Source organism: Cheilinus undulatus, linkage group 18 (genome assembly GCF_018320785.1).
Source record: "Cheilinus undulatus linkage group 18, ASM1832078v1, whole genome shotgun sequence".
In the NCBI taxonomy this organism is placed as follows: Eukaryota; Metazoa; Chordata; class Actinopteri; order Labriformes; family Labridae; genus Cheilinus; species Cheilinus undulatus.
Genome location: NC_054882.1, coordinates 6,510,119 through 6,529,996, shown reverse-complemented (window position 1 = coordinate 6,529,996; position 19,878 = coordinate 6,510,119). Strand labels below are relative to the sequence as shown.

Sequence of the window (19,878 nt, the reverse complement as noted above, 5' to 3'; positions counted from 1 at the left end):
ACGGTAGGATTCTCTGCAGAGACGTTTGCTAGAGAGCACAGATCAGTGTGTCGGGGGTCTCAGCAGACAAACAGAGCAGGCAGCTGTTAATCCAACAGCTGCTGCTGGTCACGCTCCTTTACTCAGAGAGGCCCGGTTCACTGTGTGTCAGCGTGAAGAAGAGTTTTACAGAAGAGAAAGAAAACACTGACTCCTCAGCCCTGTTAACCTCCTCGCCCTCTGCCCTGCACAGACTCAGACACACAGTAACAAGACCCCAGGACGGCATCATTGTTGTCTTACACTGCAGAAAATTCTCTTTGTGGCTCTCTGCTCAGCTCGGGTCATTGTTAAAGTTGTAGGAGCTTAGAGGGAGCGGGAGCACACGAGTGAGTTTTAGGAGAAGCAATGTCAGTCAACCTGAAACTATCAAATATCCAGTATGGAAGCCCGGAGTAGGCGTCCATCCTTACATTTCATTCTGCTCCCTCTCTCCATTATAATGAGCAGATTTAGGGGGTTTTCCTGAGAGCTCCACTTGTTTATTTCTTTATCTTGAGAGTAAAAGACTCGTATTTCTGTAAAAAAAAGACCCAATCAATAAAACAATTTCAAAACTATCAAGAAAACAACCGAATTCCAGCTATATCATGGAAAAGTAGAGTTAAATAAGACGCACAGATGCAGATTAAGACTTCTGCTGCAGACCTTTGATGAATTAGGCTTTTTAGTTGTGGGAAGATTCCCGTTCCCTTAAAGATGTTATTGATCCCCCACTTTTTCATCGTAAGCACCATTACTGTGCTGAGAAAGTCTCTCAGAGATGTTCAACGTTTTCAGCACCAACCTGCACAAATGTTTCTTCAGACTATTAATGCTCTTGATTAAATTGATTACAGGGAGCAAATTAAGCTTTCCCATGTCAAACAAAGGCTAAAATCTAACTCCAAAGGATGTATTTTGGGCCTTTTTCTGCCTTTATTTAGAGAGCTGGACAGAGGATGGAATTGGAAACAGGGATGAGAGAGAGCAGGGGAGAGACACGCAGTAAAGGAGCCACAGGCCGGACTTAAACCCAGACGCCTTTGTCACTTTCTTTAAACATTACATACACACTAACACTGTTGATTTTCTGTGAAATGTCCTTGTTTTTCTGCAGGTAATTCAGAGTGAAGATTCATCCAAACACTTAGTATTTAGTCAAGATGTTTCAATCTTGTCATCTCAGTAAAATGTGGAGGAGAAAGAAGTATTCAACCTCACCCTCTCTTGTGTCTAATCATTAGCCCAAAGCTCTTTAGAGGAATCACTCTTCAACAGTGGAGGAGTAAATGAGAGTCAGTACTGTAGGTAATAATTAGCCAATATCAGGGTAAAAACTCAGAATGAAAATGAAGCCAGACTTCACCAGTGGTGGAAAAATATATATAAGAATGGCCAAAAAAATTACAGAAAAAGTGGCTGAAAAAGCTTGAAATTGGCAAAAATGGGTGGAAATCTGGTGAAATGGGAGGAAAAACCAATATAAACTGGCAAAATAGTGCTAACTGAGAAAGAAAAAATAGGCAGATATTGACAGAAATTGGTCAAACTGGCAGAAATGTGGCATATCAGATAGTGAAATGTGGTTAAATGGGAAAAATTGGGCATAAAAAGTGGTAAAATGGGGTTAATAGTGGCAATAATAGGTCAACAGAGGCAACATTTGGCTTATGTGGCAAGAATTGGTTTAGAAAAGGCAAAAACAGGCAGAAAAAGTGGCGGAAAGGGTTTAAAATGGCAAAAATGTGTCAAAATTTGTGGGAAAAAAATGACAAAAACTGGTTAAAATTGGGCAAAATTGCTGTGAAGTGGCAACAGTGGAATTTAAAAAATATTCTCAGTTTTTTTAGGGAATCTGGAGACCCCCTCATAGTGTCTCATGACCCCCAAAGGGGTCCCAACACAAGGTTAAGAGTCACTGCTCTGTGGCACCGAAAATTAGGGAAACCTTGATGTCCTTTTGAAAAAAAAGATAAAGGTCTGAAATGAAATTTATTTTATTTTGCAGCTCCTACAAAGGGGGTGTTAGAAATGAAGCTATTAAGGAAAAGCCAGTCCACCAAATTTGGAGATTCATGGGTTTTGTTGCATGGTAATACAATACAAACCACAGGCTTTAGCATGTGCATTGCAGAGGTTTGTTGTAGAAATATTTGCTTTTGATATGAACAAAAGTAGACAGAAGATTCTGCATAGATATAAGAAAACCTAGATTAAGGAAATTTTGATTTGTTTCCAGCTGCCATGATTGAATAAATCTTGCTAGATTAATCTTTCCTCTGATTTTACATCGGTGCTAAACTCAGTGTTAGATTTCTATAAGGAGCTTCACTTCAGTGTATATCTGTAGGGTTAAGTCGACATTAAAGAGCTGAAATTTTTAGATGCAAAAGCAGGATGTGCAACAGCTCATGTCAGAACACCACAAGAAAAGTCAGAAGAGGTTTCAGTGGTTTTTATGTGACTCACTGTTCCCTCTGATGAAACAAGCAGCTGAATAACAACAACAGGATGTTTCAGTCTGTTATATCGACCAATGACAGCGAGATCTGCAGGTTTGAAATAAAGGAAGTTTAAGTTGTTTGCACACTCAGCAGGGAGAAATGGAAACATCCTAAGCTTGCGCTGAAATCATCCCAGCCTGCAAAGAAACATAACTGAAAGCTCTGCTAACAAGTTCTGCCTCCACCCTCCCCTGAAACCTCTCTGCCTTTGCCGAGTTGTTCCCACCTTGTTTTACAGGCTGCTCCGTCACTTTACCGTCAATGTCAACGGGTCAGAGCAAACAGGAGTTTAAGAGGTGACACCAAGGCTGCAGCTTTGATCAACCCTGCAGCTGCATGCAGGACCCCAGGGTGGGGTATAAACCAGGGCAGGCAGAGCTGGGTTCACAAAGGAGGAGATGATGATAGGAAGGGTGGGGTAGTTTTACAGGTAGCTCTGCAGGAGCCTGCTGAGGAGTCAGCCCAGAGTTGTTACTGTAATTATTCTGAGGTGTTTAGGGTCTTCACAGAGAGAACTCCTTTCTTCTCAGCATCATTAGCAACAGCTGAAGCAATCATGCATTAGACCTTAAATTGTTTTATACAACCCCAATTCCAAAAAAGCTGGGGTGCTAAAAAACAGATTCTCTGAATCTTAAAGTGTAAAAGTCGATGCAATTTTATGTTAAGGACATTTTTCTGAAATTGTTCAACAATTTTTGGATGCATTTTTTCCACATATTGATAAACATGTGCCCTTTTCATGAACAAAGACCACTAAGGCAGGGTTTGATTAATATTTATATACATAATCTTGTAAAAAAAAAAAAAAGATTAATCAACTAGGATGATAGGATGAAGGTTAGGGTCGAGGATGTTGAGAGGAATGTATCCAATTTGATGTAGAATTGCAGGAACCAGGAGACTCGAGGTGAGTTCCTATAGAAAAGAATGGCTCCTGTATGAGGAAAGGAAGGAGAAGTGGAGGAGTTGAATGGGGGAATCAGGAGAGAGGGACCTGAAAAAGGAAGCAAAGGAAGAAGAAACAGATGAGGAGTGGTTATACTGGCAGTGTGGAAGCTGAACTGCATAAGAGGCATGGTCTTAGTCCCTGAACCAAGTTTGTAGAACTTAATTTATATCCAGTTATCTTATTGATCCGCCAATTCACCTAACTGCCCCTCCAGCTGTTTTACATGAGTACCACTTACTTTTCCAGCCTTTTGTTGCCCCGTCCCTACTTTTTTGAGACGTGATGCCTCCATCAAATTCAAAATGAGCTAATATTTTCATAAAATGGTAAAATGTCTCTGTTTCAACATCTGATATGCTGTTTATATTCTCGTGTGAATCTTTTTAATACTGATAACTGCTGCCATTATTAAAGACTGACAGTACTGGGACGGTATAAGGACAGTTTCTGTATTTCAGTTTTAACACTACTGCCTGCTTTTTTATGTGTAAAGAAACATTTAAACAAGAAAGTATGAAGGTAAAAAACGATTAGCCTAGCATGTTCTAGCCTAGCTTAGCTCTGAATAGAAAACAAACTAGCATTAGCTACGCTAGCTTTCGCCAACAAAACTGCCATTTCTCTTCAAAAGTACTTTATTCTTTGTATAGATGTGAAAACAGCTGCTTTGTTTGCTTGAAAATAGATTGATAGTGAGACAAAAGAGCTAGGACACGATGCTAAAAAGGTAAAGTGAAAGTCCATTAACAGAGAGAGCTAAATGCTAAAAGCTACTGAGAGATAAAGAGCCTCTGACATTTTCTATTACCAGCATTTAAACTATATTTTTAATAAAACCTGGCACATTTCAGGGAATTATAACACTGGGCTCTATGTTTTTAAGCTGAAAGGAATAGTCAAGAGGGACAGGGAAGGTAAATATCAAGCCAACTTCTGTTAAGCTTAGCCTAGCTTAGCTTGCCACTATACTAAACAATAGAAGTGTTAGCTAGCTTGGCGTTTTTCTTACAAATAACTCAAAACCACAAATTCACTTCTTCTTTGTATGGACTTGACAAACTCTGCAACATGTCCTACAAAATTTACAGTCATCACAGTGAACAATTCAGTAAGCTAGATGGTGAAACATTGCATTTTTCAGTGTGTACTTTCTTTGAGGAAGTTGTGCTTACAGTAATTGTGATTTTTTTAATTCAAACATTGATAAATGAATTAGAAAATAATAAAAATGGTAAAAGGGCTATGCACAACTTAAATGGGGAAAATAGCATCCCTGCAACACATTTCTAGGCCAACCAGATTTCTATTTTAGCACAATTGATCGTCGTTTATGTTTAGATGAAGGGATTTTAGCTTCAGTGTCTACAGAGGGAAACATGCCTAACAAAATAAAAACAAATTGTTAATCTTCTGGATAACAGTTTAAGTTTTTTTCCTTCAAAACTCCCAGTTTCTTTTCCTCCAGCTCCCAATTAAACAGATGTAAGAGTCTGGCTTGTTTTTCTGTTTCAGGAGGCCAACAAAAGACTCATCTACATCTTAAAACCAACTGCTGAAGTGGAAAATGAAGCTTTTCCTGAAAGCCTCCTGCAAGTGTTTCATTGTGTCTGCCTCATGTAAAGGTGCGAGGCCTCTCAAGCCTCAGAAAGCAGCCAATTACTCGTGCTGCACAGACAAAGGTGGAAGTAGATGTGAATGGATCAAACTCTGTTGCAAATACATGTAAAGATGACTGAAAGAAAAGTGGAGTTTTAATGATTTTCAACACTTTCTGCATCCTGGTTTCTTGGCTGAAAATTTGGGTGGTTTTTTTTTAATTGTGTTGTATTTACTGAGAGGGATTGTGGAGAATTAGGACATTTTCAGTTGGAGCTGCAGACAGCCAACAGACTCTTGTGTCAGCTGAAAGTGTTGGCTGTAAATCAGTCTTAAGGCCTCAGTTGGAGGAATGCAAACAAAGGCTCGCCCTCTCTTTCCCATACCCACATGGCCGCTGGGAAACTGCCTGATTTCAAACTTTGGTGCAGAGCCAGCAGGGAGGGAGTCGTGCTTTTATAACCTCTCTCCATCAGGTCGGTCACGTGTTTACAGCACGCGGTGGCTCTGATTTTTCCCTCCTGCTGCAGGACTGTTGAGCTCCTGTCAGGACACGTCAGGGGATCGGCCGCCTCCACTCAGTCACTGCCTCTGAATGCAGGAATGTGAGAGAGTTTGTGTGTGTGGGGGCACGTGCTGCAGCAGAGAGGCCACTCCCAAGGCCGGCCAGAGAGGGAGAATTTGAAAAACAGGAAGTTCTCTGTGAGAGGAAAAACATGTCCCGGCTACATGCAGGAGAAAAGACCAAACAAAAACTGTAGTTGTGCTTTTTTTAGAGTTCAGCTGAGGAGAGATTAGACTTTCTTGGCTGAACCTCTTCACACTGAGTTTCCTCTTAGCAAGTTTACAGTTAGGATTTACAACTTTTAATCCCAACAAAAGGGGCCCGTAAATGCCAAAAGGACATTAAAAACAGTTCTGGGTTTAAAACGAGGGAACTGATTCTCTTGGTGATTCTTCCATGAAAAAGGAGAATATAAAAGACACAGAGCAGCTTAAAAGAGGCCAAACAGATACTATGGAGGGATACAGAAATCAGCTTTCCCAACCAAGAGTGGTGGTGAGAAGCACTCTGAAAGTGAGGCTGTAGATGCTACTACTGAAAATAGAGCCATGTACAGACACAAGCCCTGAAAACCCTCATACTGTAGAACTTAAAGATGATTCTTTTCCATTTTTGTTGCTTAAAAGATCAATAATGAAAACTAGTTTCAACCAACTTTGTGCACTTATTCTCATAATCTTCACATTGTTTAAAAAAGACATGCATAAGGGCGTTGCCCTCATTCACTCTCGTGCACTTCCCCTTGCAAAATAAACACTTCACAACTAGAACCATTACAGCCATCTCTGACAGCTGGACTGCAGCATTATCTAATTTTAAACACATAGAAAAAGCCTGCAAACCATGCATACATTTAGCTCTAGCTTCAGACAACTGCTCTGTGCATAAGAAGTGGTAATTCATTGCCATGCACCGCCTAGATATGCTGCAAGGTTTTAAAATCATCTAAAAAGTGCTGTTACTTGACACTAATTTAAAGCAGATTCCTTCAAAAGATCTACATTAATCATATATTTGGTGAGATATACCAGCTAACAAGATGGGATCAAATTTTCAACTACTTCCTGCAACAGGCCCTGGTAAAAACCTCTCTTCACACTGTTGCAACTGGATTAGACGATGTGACGGCCAGTGAGATTGGTTGAATAAAAATATTACAAGAGAAAACAGACTGAGTTGTGTTATGTATTTGAAGAGGAGAGTAAGTCCTATTTTCTCATGAAATGATCAGTCGAAATCCTGAAATACTGCAGTGGTCTTCGAAGCAGAAATGTCAGTTTAATTTATGTTTCTGCTAGTACTGTCAAATGATATAATTTTTAATTCTAATTAATCTCCAAATTTTGATAGTTAATCACAATTAATCTCCTTTTTTGTCGCATCTTAAAATACCAATAATTTGCATTCAAAACGTTTTTCTATTTTTGTAATGTAAGGGTAACTGACTTCCTGTTTGGATAATACCTGCTTTTATTTTGATAGAAAATATGGCCCCCAAGGGGGATCATATTATGACATTAACATAACCGCAGTGGTTCTTGACGTGGGACCAGGACCCCCTTGGGGTCACGAGACACTGAGATGAGAGTCCCAAGATGCCTTTCAGAGTACTATATATATATATATATATATATATATATATATATATATATATATATATATATCACCCATTTTTTCAATAAGAATCAAATGTATCCCTTAACAGTTAAATGTAAAATAATTGGTGAGATTTATGCTGAAATCAAAGTAATGCCTAAGAAATCCTTAAAATGTAGTCTGCACATGACTATTCTTGAATATGCATGACTTTTGTCCTACTAGGCATGATCTACCACCTTCACGTACAGTAGGGGTCCCTCGTCCCCATCACCTTTATTTTTTGGGGCCGTGGGCCGAAAAGTCTAGGAACCCCTGGAAAAAGGTAAATGTTAGTTAACACAAGGTTTAGGTGATCTTTTTTTTTACATGTCCACTGAGTGGTTTGTGTTTTTCATTTTCTTTTTATTGATGGACTTATCAAACATCTCTCTGGCTGCAGAGGAATGATGCACTGGCTTAGCTACAGTGTGCAGAAAAGGACAATAAAGCACAGTTAGTATGATATAGGAATAATTAATGCACCAATGATTTATTGTGACTGATACATAAATGCACACAGCTTAGTTTTTAGCAGCCTATTTTGTATTGAAACCACAGAACTAGACAAGAAAGTCTCTTAAATTAGTCTTCAGTTTGCCTTCAATCTTTTTCTATTCAATGGCAATAAACAGACTGTGCTTACTGACCTTTGGTTAAATTCCTGGTGTCATGTAAGCTGGGCATATAATATGTTCAACACAAAGCTGTATAATTTTCATAGCCATGGCTGTGCTTTCATGTCTCCTACTTTTCAAGCTTTTCTTGCAGCTGTGTAAAACTTTTTGTGCACAATACAAACAAGGACAGTCAGAGCGAGTTGCTTTCTGCTGTTGTAATTCAGCTTTCGCCTAAAAAGTAAAACGATAAAAAAAGAAGACGCAAATTTTGGAGTTATGCACGAGCCCGAAGCTTGAAATAATCAATCTATTTTCCATTTCTCCCCACTGTTTCTAGAGCAGTTTCATCGTTGAGAGGAGTAGTTCCCAACAGTGTGCCTTAAGGCAAGTCTGGATGTGCTGAAGGAATATGTACAATACATTATTACTACAACTATAAGTCTTGTTAGAGACGCCGTTTTGCATGGACATGAATATTGTGGACCTCAGGCAAAGTTTGAAAACCTCTGGTTTAGAGGAATTGGTGACGTCCCTAATAAGCAGCGCAAACTCATAATTACAAGGACTGCTGTAACTGGAGGGAGCAGCTGATAGCTACACGGTTGTTGATAACTAAAACAACCTTATGCTGGACTTTATAAAGCCAGCTGTTGCAAACTAAAAATGAATCCCATGCACCATCAGCCAATCCAATTTGAGCTGCGACAGTTCTGTTAAAACAGCTGCAATGTTTTTTATATGGCTGGTCCCAGAATTCCCTAGGCAGTCAAGAATAATCCCGGTCATAGCTCCATCTAAACTGTAGTGAAACAAGCTACCCTGTATAGCCGGCGTAGATAGACTTAATATTGCCTTGCTGCCACGGTGGTCTTTACTACAATATACCCAATGACTTACCAATAGTATCTAGAGCAACTAGCATAATTTGGCACTATTTTGAACTAGAAAATAGGCGTAAAGTTGTCCAAAGGCTGTCAGGTTATTCTCACATACAGCTCAGGTAACATTTTTGATCAGAATGGAGTCAGGTCATTAAATTAAAAAAAGACCCTTTTTACACGACATTTGAACACACATTGGCTCTTTATTTCAACAGCTCCCCCACGAGCCTGAACCGCAATATCCAAACCACCCCGTTCATCATTAATTGACATAAGCTCTGCAGAGGAGAAGGCAGTGTCTCTCAAAAGAAAGGGAATTAAAGCAAAAACAAAGAAATCAAAAACCCTTGCATGCTTGCTGACCTGCAGCATCAGAATCAAAAAAATCTCACTGCAAAGTTAACAGGTAGCTGGTTTGCTTTGGCATCTGGGGACCCAGAGAACTCACCAAGTACTGCAACTGATCAGGAAGGTAGGAATCAAAGAAATGAAAAGCTCTGCATTTATTATAGTTTAAAATTGACAATATCCAATTATGGGACGCCTGGAGAAAGACGTATTCGGAAGGAAATCAGTTGAAAGGAGGGGGATATAATTCATTAAAAAATTATATAAAAGCAGTATCAAAAAAGCACCTCACCACTTTAACTTTAAATTAAGTGCTTAAATAAGGAGGGACATAAAAAAGCAAAATTAAAACCAAAAATCACAAGTGAAGACAGAAATACTTGGCAGTGTGGTTTAGTTTGGCTGGATTATTGCAATGAGGAAGTGATTCGTTCTGCATGATAAAAAAAGATAAAACAGGCAGGAGGTCCGAGTGGTTTTAAAACAATCACGCTGCATCAGAATTCAATCTGCTCACTGCGTCTCATTTCCCTCTTCAAATTTGCATAAATAACTAACATTGCTATAGCTGCATTCAAATTTCTGAGGCTGTAAATCCCAGACTGTTATTTCCTGGTTGGTGAGGCGAGGCCTCAGGCTTTGAGAGGAGTCAGTTCTCCGTCAGGTCAGGGGGGAGGTGGTGTGTTTTTGGAGGCAGTGACAGAAGAACGAGGCGCTCACAGCTTCTTCAGGCGGCTGTACATGTCTCTCTTGCTTCGTTCTCCGGCCCAGGTGCGACTCTTGAGGCGGAACTTCCTCAGGTCCTCCTTGAAGTCCTCGTGGTGCATCGGCCGGTAAGACTGAGGTTCACATTGCATCTGGAAAAGTAAAGGAGACAGAGTCAAGGTTTGTTTAGAACAACAAATGTCATTGTTGCTGCAGTAAATGAAGGCTTAAAACAGCTTCTGAATTGAAAATGGTGGTTTTGACAAACCTGATAGAGAGGGAAGAAGTCTTTGTATCCCCCCTTGAGGATGTAAAGCTCTGGGTAGTGGAGTTTGGGATAGTCGTTGATGGCGCGGTCTCGCTCCCGTACGAAGCGGCACATTCTGGGGCCGCGCTCGGACGAGAACTCGCAGTGGAAGATGATGACGACGCGTTTGTCTGGGCAGGATGGGATGATGGGCGTTTTGAGGAGGAAATCTTCTACCTGATCCTCTTGATGAAGATTCAGAGCTCCCTGAGAAGACAAAAAGTGTAAATAGTTAGGCTCGCTAAAACTGCAAGAAAAAAAAGCATGCTATTTAATGAAAAGAAACATGTCTGGAGATTCTTACCTTGATGTGTCCTCCTTCAAACTCGTAGGGATAGCGGCAGTCAATGACAATGACTCGCTCCACCAGATGATTAAACTGGCCGGACAGAGTTGAAACCATCTGAGAACAGAGAGGAGACCCTTTAATATATTGTTTAGAAAATTGGGAGAACATAGCAGCGCCATTATACAAATTTGCACAGTTGTTTGCAAATTAGACAGGTTACAATTTGACCCTTTCCCCCCCACAACTGTTAGCTTCATTGTCATACCTAAAACAGACACTAGTGCATCAGGAAAACACATACAGGGTGAATTGGTTTGTTTGGAATTAATTTGTATCAGCGAATGTAAATAGAGCACAAAAGAAAATATACTTTGTTGTGGTCATTTTACCATTTAATCTCCCCCTTTGTAAGAGAAACCGACAACGACTGACTGCAGATTTTACAGTACATTGCTGCTCAGTTAAGTCATTGTTATGGCTAGATCAGTATATTTAACTGTCCCAGTATCAAAGCCTCAGAGATGAATCAATTCACTAGCATGGAAACCTCAGTTTCAGCTTCCAGATCCTCTGTGTTTATGGTATTTATGGTGAAGTCAGGTGACTCATGCACCTCAGATTTGTGCTCGCCAACCTTCAGGTCAAAGCTGGCATGAAAACTGAGGAGCATAGACCAGATTCCTAGTTCAGCGTGGGTCTGACTGAGTGTAAACATTTAAAATAAATTCATCTACGACCACACTATCTAGGCGACTTTGACTTTGGGACATGTACTTTAAATGTCCCATTTAAACACAGTGATTCCCAACCTGGGCTCCAGACACCCTGGTGGGCGCTGACCCTTGTATGCTCTGATGTTAAAATTAGATGTACATACTGATTATTCTAAAACCATGGCTGGAAACATAATATATTAGGGCCAACCTAAATAAGAAAGATTTTTGAGATCAAAAAGTCGAAGATTTACAAGAAATCAAACTCATAATTTCAGAGTTTAGAAAGCAGTAAATTTACACGAAAAAAAGCGAACATTTTTAAGTTTAAAAAGTCTCAAATTTTGACACTAGAAACTCAAAAATTTCAAGTTTCTGAAAGTGAAAAACTGTTATCAGTGTTTGGATCTTCGCCTTTTTGACTGTACAGTCTCAAAATGCAACATTTTACCTCATAATTTGCAACTTTTAGAATAAAAAAAGTGACTTATTTGCTTGTAAATTGAACACTTTTTAAACTTGTGTCGTGGGCCAATTATGGAGGACAAGGAGAAAGGTTGGGAACCCCTGGACTAACACAATCCAACTTCTCTAACTGCTTTCACATTGAAGAACATTTGTGACATTAAAACTCAAGGAAAAAACACGAAATTCAGTCACTTACCACATCAGAATTAATGTACTTGAGGTCTTGATGTTTTCCATCGATTGTAGGTAGCGAAAAAGGCTAAAAAGTGAGAAAAAAAATTTGATATTTCATCAGAAGAGTAATCAAACAGATAAGGTTGTAAATGTAGGAATTGTATTTGTTTTCCTTACTTTGGTGAAATCTCCTATTAACTCATTAGAGCCGTCCTCACGGTCTAGCAGCTTCTCGATTTCTGTCTGGCAGAAAGACTTGGACCTCTGCAGCAGCGAGTAGCTCTGGAGGAAGAGGAGGAAAACTTTAGGAGAGCACTCAAGGAAAAGCAAAGTAATATGGTGACATATTACTAAGTTTCTTGTCTTTAAAAGTGTTTTATTTTTATATTTTAATCCTCAAAATCAGAATGTTCCACAGGGGGAGAAAATCCCACTGCTGGTCTAAAAGAAGAAGAACTTTTTCCTTATACAAAAAGTATGGTGATATTTTTTCTCCTAACAGTCACCTGATTAATATCATGTCTCAATGGAAACAGAATAGTGATGCCGACAATCTCATGGAGCACTGGGTAATGAAACCTCACCATTCTGGGGGATTCAGGGTTTTGTTCCAGGGTGGTGACTTGTGTTCCTGCCAGGCTCCGTCTCCGCTTCACCCTGACAGGTGTGTTTTCATCTGCAGGGCAGTCTGGGCGCTTCACAGAGGGACGGGACACCGGGCTGGGCATGGAGGGGGAGCGGAATAGGCTGCGAGGCCGACAGCGAATCACAGGCTAGAGGAGAAAATGTGATAAACACATGAATATTCTGCCTGTTAAGGGTGACATACTGAATTAACACTCTAATCGTTCAAGCAGGGGGTTGTTCTTTTAATCACAGATTTAAGATTATAATATACAATAGTTTTGTTTTCTTTCTTAAATGAGCAAATTTCAAGAGCGAAGTGAAGCATTTGAGCTTCTAAATTCAGACTTACAGAGTCTTCTGCTGTGCTGTCTGACACCAGCGGAGCATGAAGCAAGCTGGCCATTCCCATCGGCATCCCTGAGTTGTTCTATAGGAGACAAAGAGCGTCAGCAAACAAATTCAGTACAGGTAACTGTGAAGTAAATTTAAGATAAGTTTTGATTTCTTCGGTTTTCTGTGCACATAGGTTAATATCTTCCACTTGATGCCTCACCTCCATGTTGTCGTCCAGTACGTCGAGAAAGCCGTCGTCATCGTCGTCGTTTAGAGAGGAAGTGAGGGAGGAGCGTCGCAGGAACATGGGGCTGGAGTCCTGGAAGTCAAGCTGCTGGATGGGAGGAGGTGAAGAAAACTGAAAAGAGAAGATATAAAGTTAGGATCTTTTTAAGAGCTTATGTGCACACTTGTTTATATTCATATGTACACATACCATGAGGGCTGGTGCTGAGCTGGGACGGCGAGCAAATGCGTCCCTCGACTGCCCGCTGTTGAAGGAGCGGATGCGACAACGTGATGCTGGTTTGGTTGGTTTTTTGAATTCAAAGCCCTCCTGGAAAAAAAGAAAGACTGAATCAATCACATCTTTGAAAGAAACCTCTCAAGAAAAATCCAAACTTTTCAGAACTTAATGTAACATTCCTGCACAATATTTCTGCAGACAGAAACAAAAACAGCATTAATGCTTTGGAGCTGATCTCCTTCAAACTTTCACATGAAACCAAACAGTTTCCAAAAGATCAACAAAGAATTAGAAACAAATGATACAATGCATTTTCCATGGTAACTCATGTTCTTTAGTTGTAGATGTTCTTTTAGGTAGGAGTTCAGAGAAAGACACAAAGTAGGAAAATTACCTCTGGCATGTTCTCTTTATTTTCACGCTGAGAGCCAGAAGACGCTGGAAATTGTGAGGGTTGTTGGCCGAATATTCCATATCTGTGTGAATCTGTTTCCTGTCCCTTTAAAGATGGACTGTAGCTCAAGAGCTGGACCTGAGAACAAAGCAGAGGCTCTGTTAGGATAAAGGTGTCCTTCTGAAGTTGGATTAATCATCAATAATGACATTTTTAATAAAGAAAATCTCTCTTGGAAATTTTGATCTGTGGCTTGAAAGTCTTTTTGATTCCTTATCATGATTTTGAGTCACACTGGTAATGTTAATGTACACATTTGTAGGTGCGCTGTAGATATGTTCCAATTATAAAAATCAGGACTGATGGTGATACCAATGTTTGTTCCTCATTCTGTTTTTTTATAACACTCCTAAAAGCCATCATTTTTCTCTTATGTGTGGCCATGAAAACCACAGAATTTTAGCAATAAGTCACAGTTTCGGCGCAATTTCTCTAACTTAGCCGTTAGATAGTCTAAATGCAAGCTTCAAATTCACAACACAACAGATAAAGGTCTGCTACCAACTTAGGTTCATCCCTAGCTCACTTGTCAGTCCTTGTTGCTTTGACAGATGCCAATGCCACCTATCCATCAGACAGCACTGACAATGTTTGACTGTCTTTTATGGAGCGGTGGAGGCTGATGCTCCCACCACTGTCTCCCCAACTCCTGACAGGACTAAATACAGTGATTGTGTTTTAGTGAACATATGGTTTTGACTTTGTTTCAAAGTTTACGTACACTTCCATTTTCCATTGACTTCTTTGCTCATCTATTCTGAACAGGTGGAGGTTAAAAAACGGCTGAAAATTGGGTTACGATATCGCCATTTTGAGTCAGGATGGCATGTCTTCTGGGCAGCTCTAAAAAATCTTTCAAACCCAGATGCTTCCACCCTCTATTCTCCATTCTCCTGAACTTACAAGAACTACTAAAACATTCTGTTGTAAACTTCTGGTCTTAATTAGTCCTTTCTCGCCTGCCTGACAGCCAAAGTAAAGACTACAACAAGCCAAATTTGAACAGCATCAGTCAGCCCTGAATTTTAGCCGAACAGAAGAGTAATTAAAATAAGCAAACTGTAAAAGAAAACACATGAAAGTGTAAAAATATACTCACTGGCAATGAATTGATTCTACGAATTGGCATCTTCCTACAATTGAGAGGAAAGAGGAAAGAAAGGAATCAATAAAAATCCAATCATCAGGTCAGCAGTTACAGTTAGAGAAATAAACGCCTCCTCTGAGAGCAATATGATCTCCAAAGGAGTGCAATCACAACAGAACACCAGTAAATAATGATTTTAGGCGATTGATTAGAAGGAGACTTACTCATTGAAAACCTTGCATGACTGTTGAATGGCTCTTTCGAACCTGTAACAAAGAAACCACACGTTATTAAAACTTGGGGGACAAAGGGTTTGAAACTTACTAATGAGTGATTTCTAAAAGTGACAAACAAGAACAGAAGCTTGGCTGCACCGTGAACCATTATTTTTCTAGACTAAATCTATCCAAAAATAGGTATAAATAAAGATTACTGTTCTTTTTCTTGCATGTTTTCAAGTTTCTTCAAAATCAAAGTTTATTATAAAATTTCACGTCAATTAACACATCTGTTTAATTTTTATCCTTGGTAAAAGTTGGAACCTTTTAATAACCAACACCTTGCAATAAGAGCAGCTGAACAGCCTTCATTTCCACTCAGAGAACACCTTGTACCCATAAACTACAGAGACAAAGACTCTGCAGCTCTATTGAGAGAGCAAGAGGAACGGTTGGACAAGAGGAAGTTGGGTAAATGCACAGAGGCGAGCGGTGGTCTTAGCATTGGAGCAATGCCCACCTGTATGCTAAACAAGGTTGAGAGCCCAGTGTGCAGTTCAAGAGGGGGGGAGGAGGGCAGGAGAAGGGATGCAGAGATCAGCTAATCTACCATATGCCTGCTGGAGCCAACGCCGCCAACCCCTTTTCTGCAAGACCCCTTTGTTTGTTGAGGAGAGAGCGTGTCTCACTCAATGCAGACTAAAGAAGGGGGGGGCAGTTGTTCTCTAAGGATGCCCTCATTTCAATGGGCCCTGACGCAGAAACCTCCAGCCCCCCTTTCCTATTGAAATAACAGTGCATAGGAAGAGTGTGCCAGAGCCCAGAGGGGGTGGGCTATCATTAAACCCAAGCAGAGGGCACGTCCTCCCCCAACTTAGGGAGCTCTTAGCAACCGAGCAGCTGTAAAAGAGGTGAATGAGGGCTTTGGCACCAAATGCTGCTGTAAAGGAACTCGCACATCAGACGGCAGCAGATGTCTGCAGACACTCAGAACTGTGAATTAAGAAAAGGCCCACCCAAGATTAGCCAGCTGAGGATGCGTCGTGAGATAACAAAGCGGCCCTTCGTTCAGGTTTCACAACCAAGGAGTGTAGGATGATCTGAAGTCTTTTCTACCTCATAACTCAAAGAAAGTTAAGCTCACATACCCCTATCATCTAATCTTCTTAGTAAAAATGAGTGAAGCCATTATCTTAAAGCCAACGGTAGAAACTATAATCCACAGAGGAGATTTTGCTCGCCTCAGCTGAGCCCAAGCGCTGGGTGGTGGTGGAGGTGGAGGAGGGGTGGGGGGTCGGATGGAGTAAGCAGAGGGGAACAGCTCACAGGCTGATTGATTAGAACAGGCATGAGAAAGACAGTGCAACTTACGTGTCCTCCATTTCAACAGCATCCAGGGGACTGGGGAGATCCATGCCAAGGCCTGAAGGGAGAGATTATAGTCAGGGATCAATAAAAGCATCCGGTGGTGCAACATATAATGAACTACCAGCTAATACCAGTAGATTAAAACCACAGCTGCTGGATTTTTACACATTAAGCAAGATTTAATGAAAGATAATAGTATATTTAGTAGGGATGCACGACATTATCTGTATGCTATCAAAATGTCTGCCGATGTTTAGGCTGTAACAATCTGCTTATCAGCAGTAAATATTGTCTGTACACAAGAAGTTAGCAAAGTTTTAGTCCAGACCAACAGACTTACATTAGCTGGAGTCTTTTTTTTAATTCATCATCATTCTTTGCACTTTAAAGACTGTTTTAAGGACTAAATTTGACCATCCTTCAACTTTAACTTCAACATGTTTCAACTTCCTTCAACATGTTTTAAGGGCTGAAGTTGAAGCTGAAGATCTGAACTACATATCTAATATCATATCAATAACCGTGTAAATTTAGTTGTGAATACCAGCATCCCTAACATTTAGCTTTCATCTTATACTATGGAGCAGGTTTATCATGATACCAGCAAGGTTAATTTCTACACAATGGTTGAAGAAATGTTTAATTAAAGCCACTTAAATAGCACAAAAAAAGACCAAAGCACCAAATATCAGGCAATTTTTGTGTGAAAGCATCAAAAATCGCAAGACACTAATGTGCTTCCTCAAAAGTTGCTTGCATATATTGGCAACTTTTCTGTATTGGACAGTACCAGTGTATTTTTAGTAATATTTACAGCTTTCTGACCATTTTGCTTAAAACTATAGATGCACGTGGTAGTTTTTTTTAAAGCTACAGTGCATATTGATGCTTTAAACCATTATAACAGGATTCATATTAATTAAAAACGTAACTCCAGACTGGTTCAGTTGGAAGGAGCGATGCATGCATACAGCTGAAAATACAACTAAATAAGGAAAACAAAAACACAATTGTGATTTCTTTTAACCCAATGTGACACTCTGAACTTATTTACAATCCCAAATTACCCACCAAAGCAGACAAAAACTTTGTTAAACCTTTGTAAAACACTACACTTAACTCGTAATTTTAGGTTATCATGACATGATTACTTATCTTTATGTAAAAATGAGAGTGAAGTGAAGAAAAGAAAGGAAAAACACTAACCAACCCCTATATCTCTGTAGTTCAATTAAAAAGCTACTGATTTACAGCAATCATGTTGAATGTTAAGATACTGGTGCTGGAAAAAAGACAAATTTATGGATTATATTTTGGGTTGTTTTTTGTTTTGTTTTTTTTCAATTTTAGGTGTCTATTTTGTATCAATTACCAATTTTAAACTACTTTGCAAGTCAGAAAAGTACAAATCCCTATTGGTAACAACTTAATTTCACTTGAAATACTATCAAAATACTTGCAAATAAATGTTTACATTATCAATTTGTCAAACTATCATTGCAATCCTGACATGTTGAAGCAGTATTCCCATATGCAACTTATATAATATGTAAGACAATGAGCATTAGGTCTGTGGGCATCACTTGGCAGACAATAGGTCCTTATTGGAGTCTCACCAGCATCAGATGAGACATCAGAGGCAAAGGAGGGAACCTTCTCAAGATGTGCATGCTTTCTCCTTTTTGGGGTATCACATTGGCTGTGTGAGGAAAAAGATGAAACCATAAAAATCAAGGAGCTGGAGCAAGAACCAAAACTGGATACTGGGCCAAATCCATGTTAAACTGCCGCACGTTTGAGAAATTCAGCTCGAATAAATGGAAAATAGTGGACAAAATAATACGTTAAAAGAAGCTGTAATACCTTCCAAGTCCAGCCAAGTTGTTCATATCCAGGGCCAGATTAGTGACAGGAGATAGCACCGTCGCGGGTCCGGGGGAGAAGAGATTCTTGCAGTGCGCGTTCTTTGTGCTCATCTCGGGCAGAGAGAGCGAGGAAAACCCGGGGATGGCGTCGGGCCTCCTTTTCAAAACCGAGTTAACAGGACTGGTGTTGCCGAAAACGTTGACTGACTCCATCTTTATCAGTCCAATTTATGCTATTCCAGCAGGCGGTGTTGCTTGAAGGTGGAATAAGTTAAAATTTCGGGCCTGAAAATGAAAATTAGCAAGACGGTCCAAACTTGAAGCTAACCCGGAAGCTAACAAGTAGCCTACTAACAACTCTTTAAGGGTGCATTTCCAAATATACGATCCGAAAGACGGGCTAAAAGTGGTTCTGTGTTTCCATGAGGAGGAAAACTTTGATTCAGTCTTGCTAAATTGCTAAAGTCGCATAGTTATAGTTTCTTGGAGAGCTGCAGCACAGCGTACTCCCTCTGTGACAGCCCCTGGTTTCTGAGGAAAAGATGCAGGAGCCACTCGTATTTATGTTCAAAATAGAAGCTTCGGAGCGGCAATCTCCCAGCCAATCAGCGCCGTTGTTACATCCACGGGGCCAATCAGAGGGCGTTACGAGTCTCCGCTGTTGTCCTGTCACCGGATGAGGGAGAAGAAGGAGGATGTGACACAATCCTTTAAAATGTTCATCTTTCTCCTCAAATATCTTTTGTTCTCAGACTCTGAAAATGGGAGCATTATCTTTGATAATTTTGAGCGTAAACTGTTGAAGACAATGCCCAGTTTGAGTACGTTTTTATTTGACATTTTTGTAAATGTTAAACGTGTATAGTTCTTGATGAAATATTTGGAAAAAAGGAAAAATACAGAGAATATATATTCCAAAATAACAAAATGGCTGCTTAGCAAGTCGGAATTTCCTTTAATTAGAAATATATTGAAGGACCACACATTTAGAGCACAGAGTTCATGTTAAGTCAGAGTAAAATGTTCACAAATGCAAGAATTAAACATTTCTGCATAGACAGATAGGGTTGTATAACCTATTTTAGTGAAGCCATTTTACCAAACTGCAACTAAAGCTGAACCACCTCCCACAAAAAGTGGCTTCTTTTAAATTTGATACAGTGACCACTTCCTTTTTTGCTGTTTCTGTCTCATCAGCAAAACATTTCCTCTTCTGAGATATATCATTCATTTTTATACATTATAGAACCTCGTACCCGACACTAGGCTGTGCATTAAAAAGTTAAATGTAACAATGGCCTCTTAGTTTATGTTTCAATGCCTATTTTTGTATTTTGCACATATTAGTCAGTGTATTTAGCAGGTTTTAAAGAGTTTTAGTGGTATTTTCCATCATTAAATGTCTGTTTCTGTATCTAGAGTGGAAGGAATTGCAGCACACATCTCCAATAAAGGGTTAAAAAATGCAACTACAAGGGTTTTTTTAAATCAAAGAGTAAAAAAATTTAGAGGTTTATTTGAATAAATATGACGTTTAAAGTCTTCTGATGCATGTTGAAATAAAAAAACACATCTATCACAAAGTATTGACATGAACTGATTTCTTTTTCATCACTTTTTCTTGCTTGTTAAATGAGCCTGAAATCTTATCTTACTGCCTTAAACAGAGGGCTATTATTCCT

General features: G+C 39.7%; 1 protein-coding gene across 1 annotated transcript; it reads right to left on the bottom strand.

Annotated features, from left to right (window-relative positions):
- Positions 1-8,957: 8,957 nt before the first annotated feature.
- On the bottom strand, positions 8,958-18,744 carry cdc25b (cell division cycle 25B). Its single transcript, XM_041813454.1, has 15 exons — positions 18,195-18,744; positions 17,948-18,030; positions 16,335-16,386; positions 14,970-15,011; positions 14,758-14,791; positions 13,599-13,736; positions 13,175-13,294; positions 12,959-13,096; positions 12,755-12,832; positions 12,363-12,551; positions 11,956-12,060; positions 11,801-11,863; positions 10,439-10,537; positions 10,096-10,341; positions 8,958-9,979 (listed from the first exon to the last, which is right to left on the bottom strand). Exons 1-15 carry the CDS (start codon positions 18,407-18,409, stop codon positions 9,839-9,841), a joined length of 1,743 nt encoding a protein of 580 aa, XP_041669388.1. The 5' UTR covers positions 18,410-18,744; the 3' UTR covers positions 8,958-9,838.
- Positions 18,745-19,878: the final 1,134 nt, after the last annotated feature.

Excerpts from the sequence above, each read along its gene's own strand:
- cdc25b (XM_041813454.1), bottom strand. The coding sequence starts at position 18,409 with ATGGAGTCAGTCAACGTTTTCGGCAACACCAGTCCTGTTAACTCGGTT. Across the intron at positions 13,737-14,757 it reads GTAGAATCAATTCATTGCCA|GTCCAGCTCTTGAGCTACAG; the intron begins GTGAGTATATTT and ends CTTTGTTCTCAG. Across the intron at positions 12,833-12,958 it reads TACTGGACGACAACATGGAG|AACAACTCAGGGATGCCGAT; the intron begins GTGAGGCATCAA and ends TGTCTCCTATAG.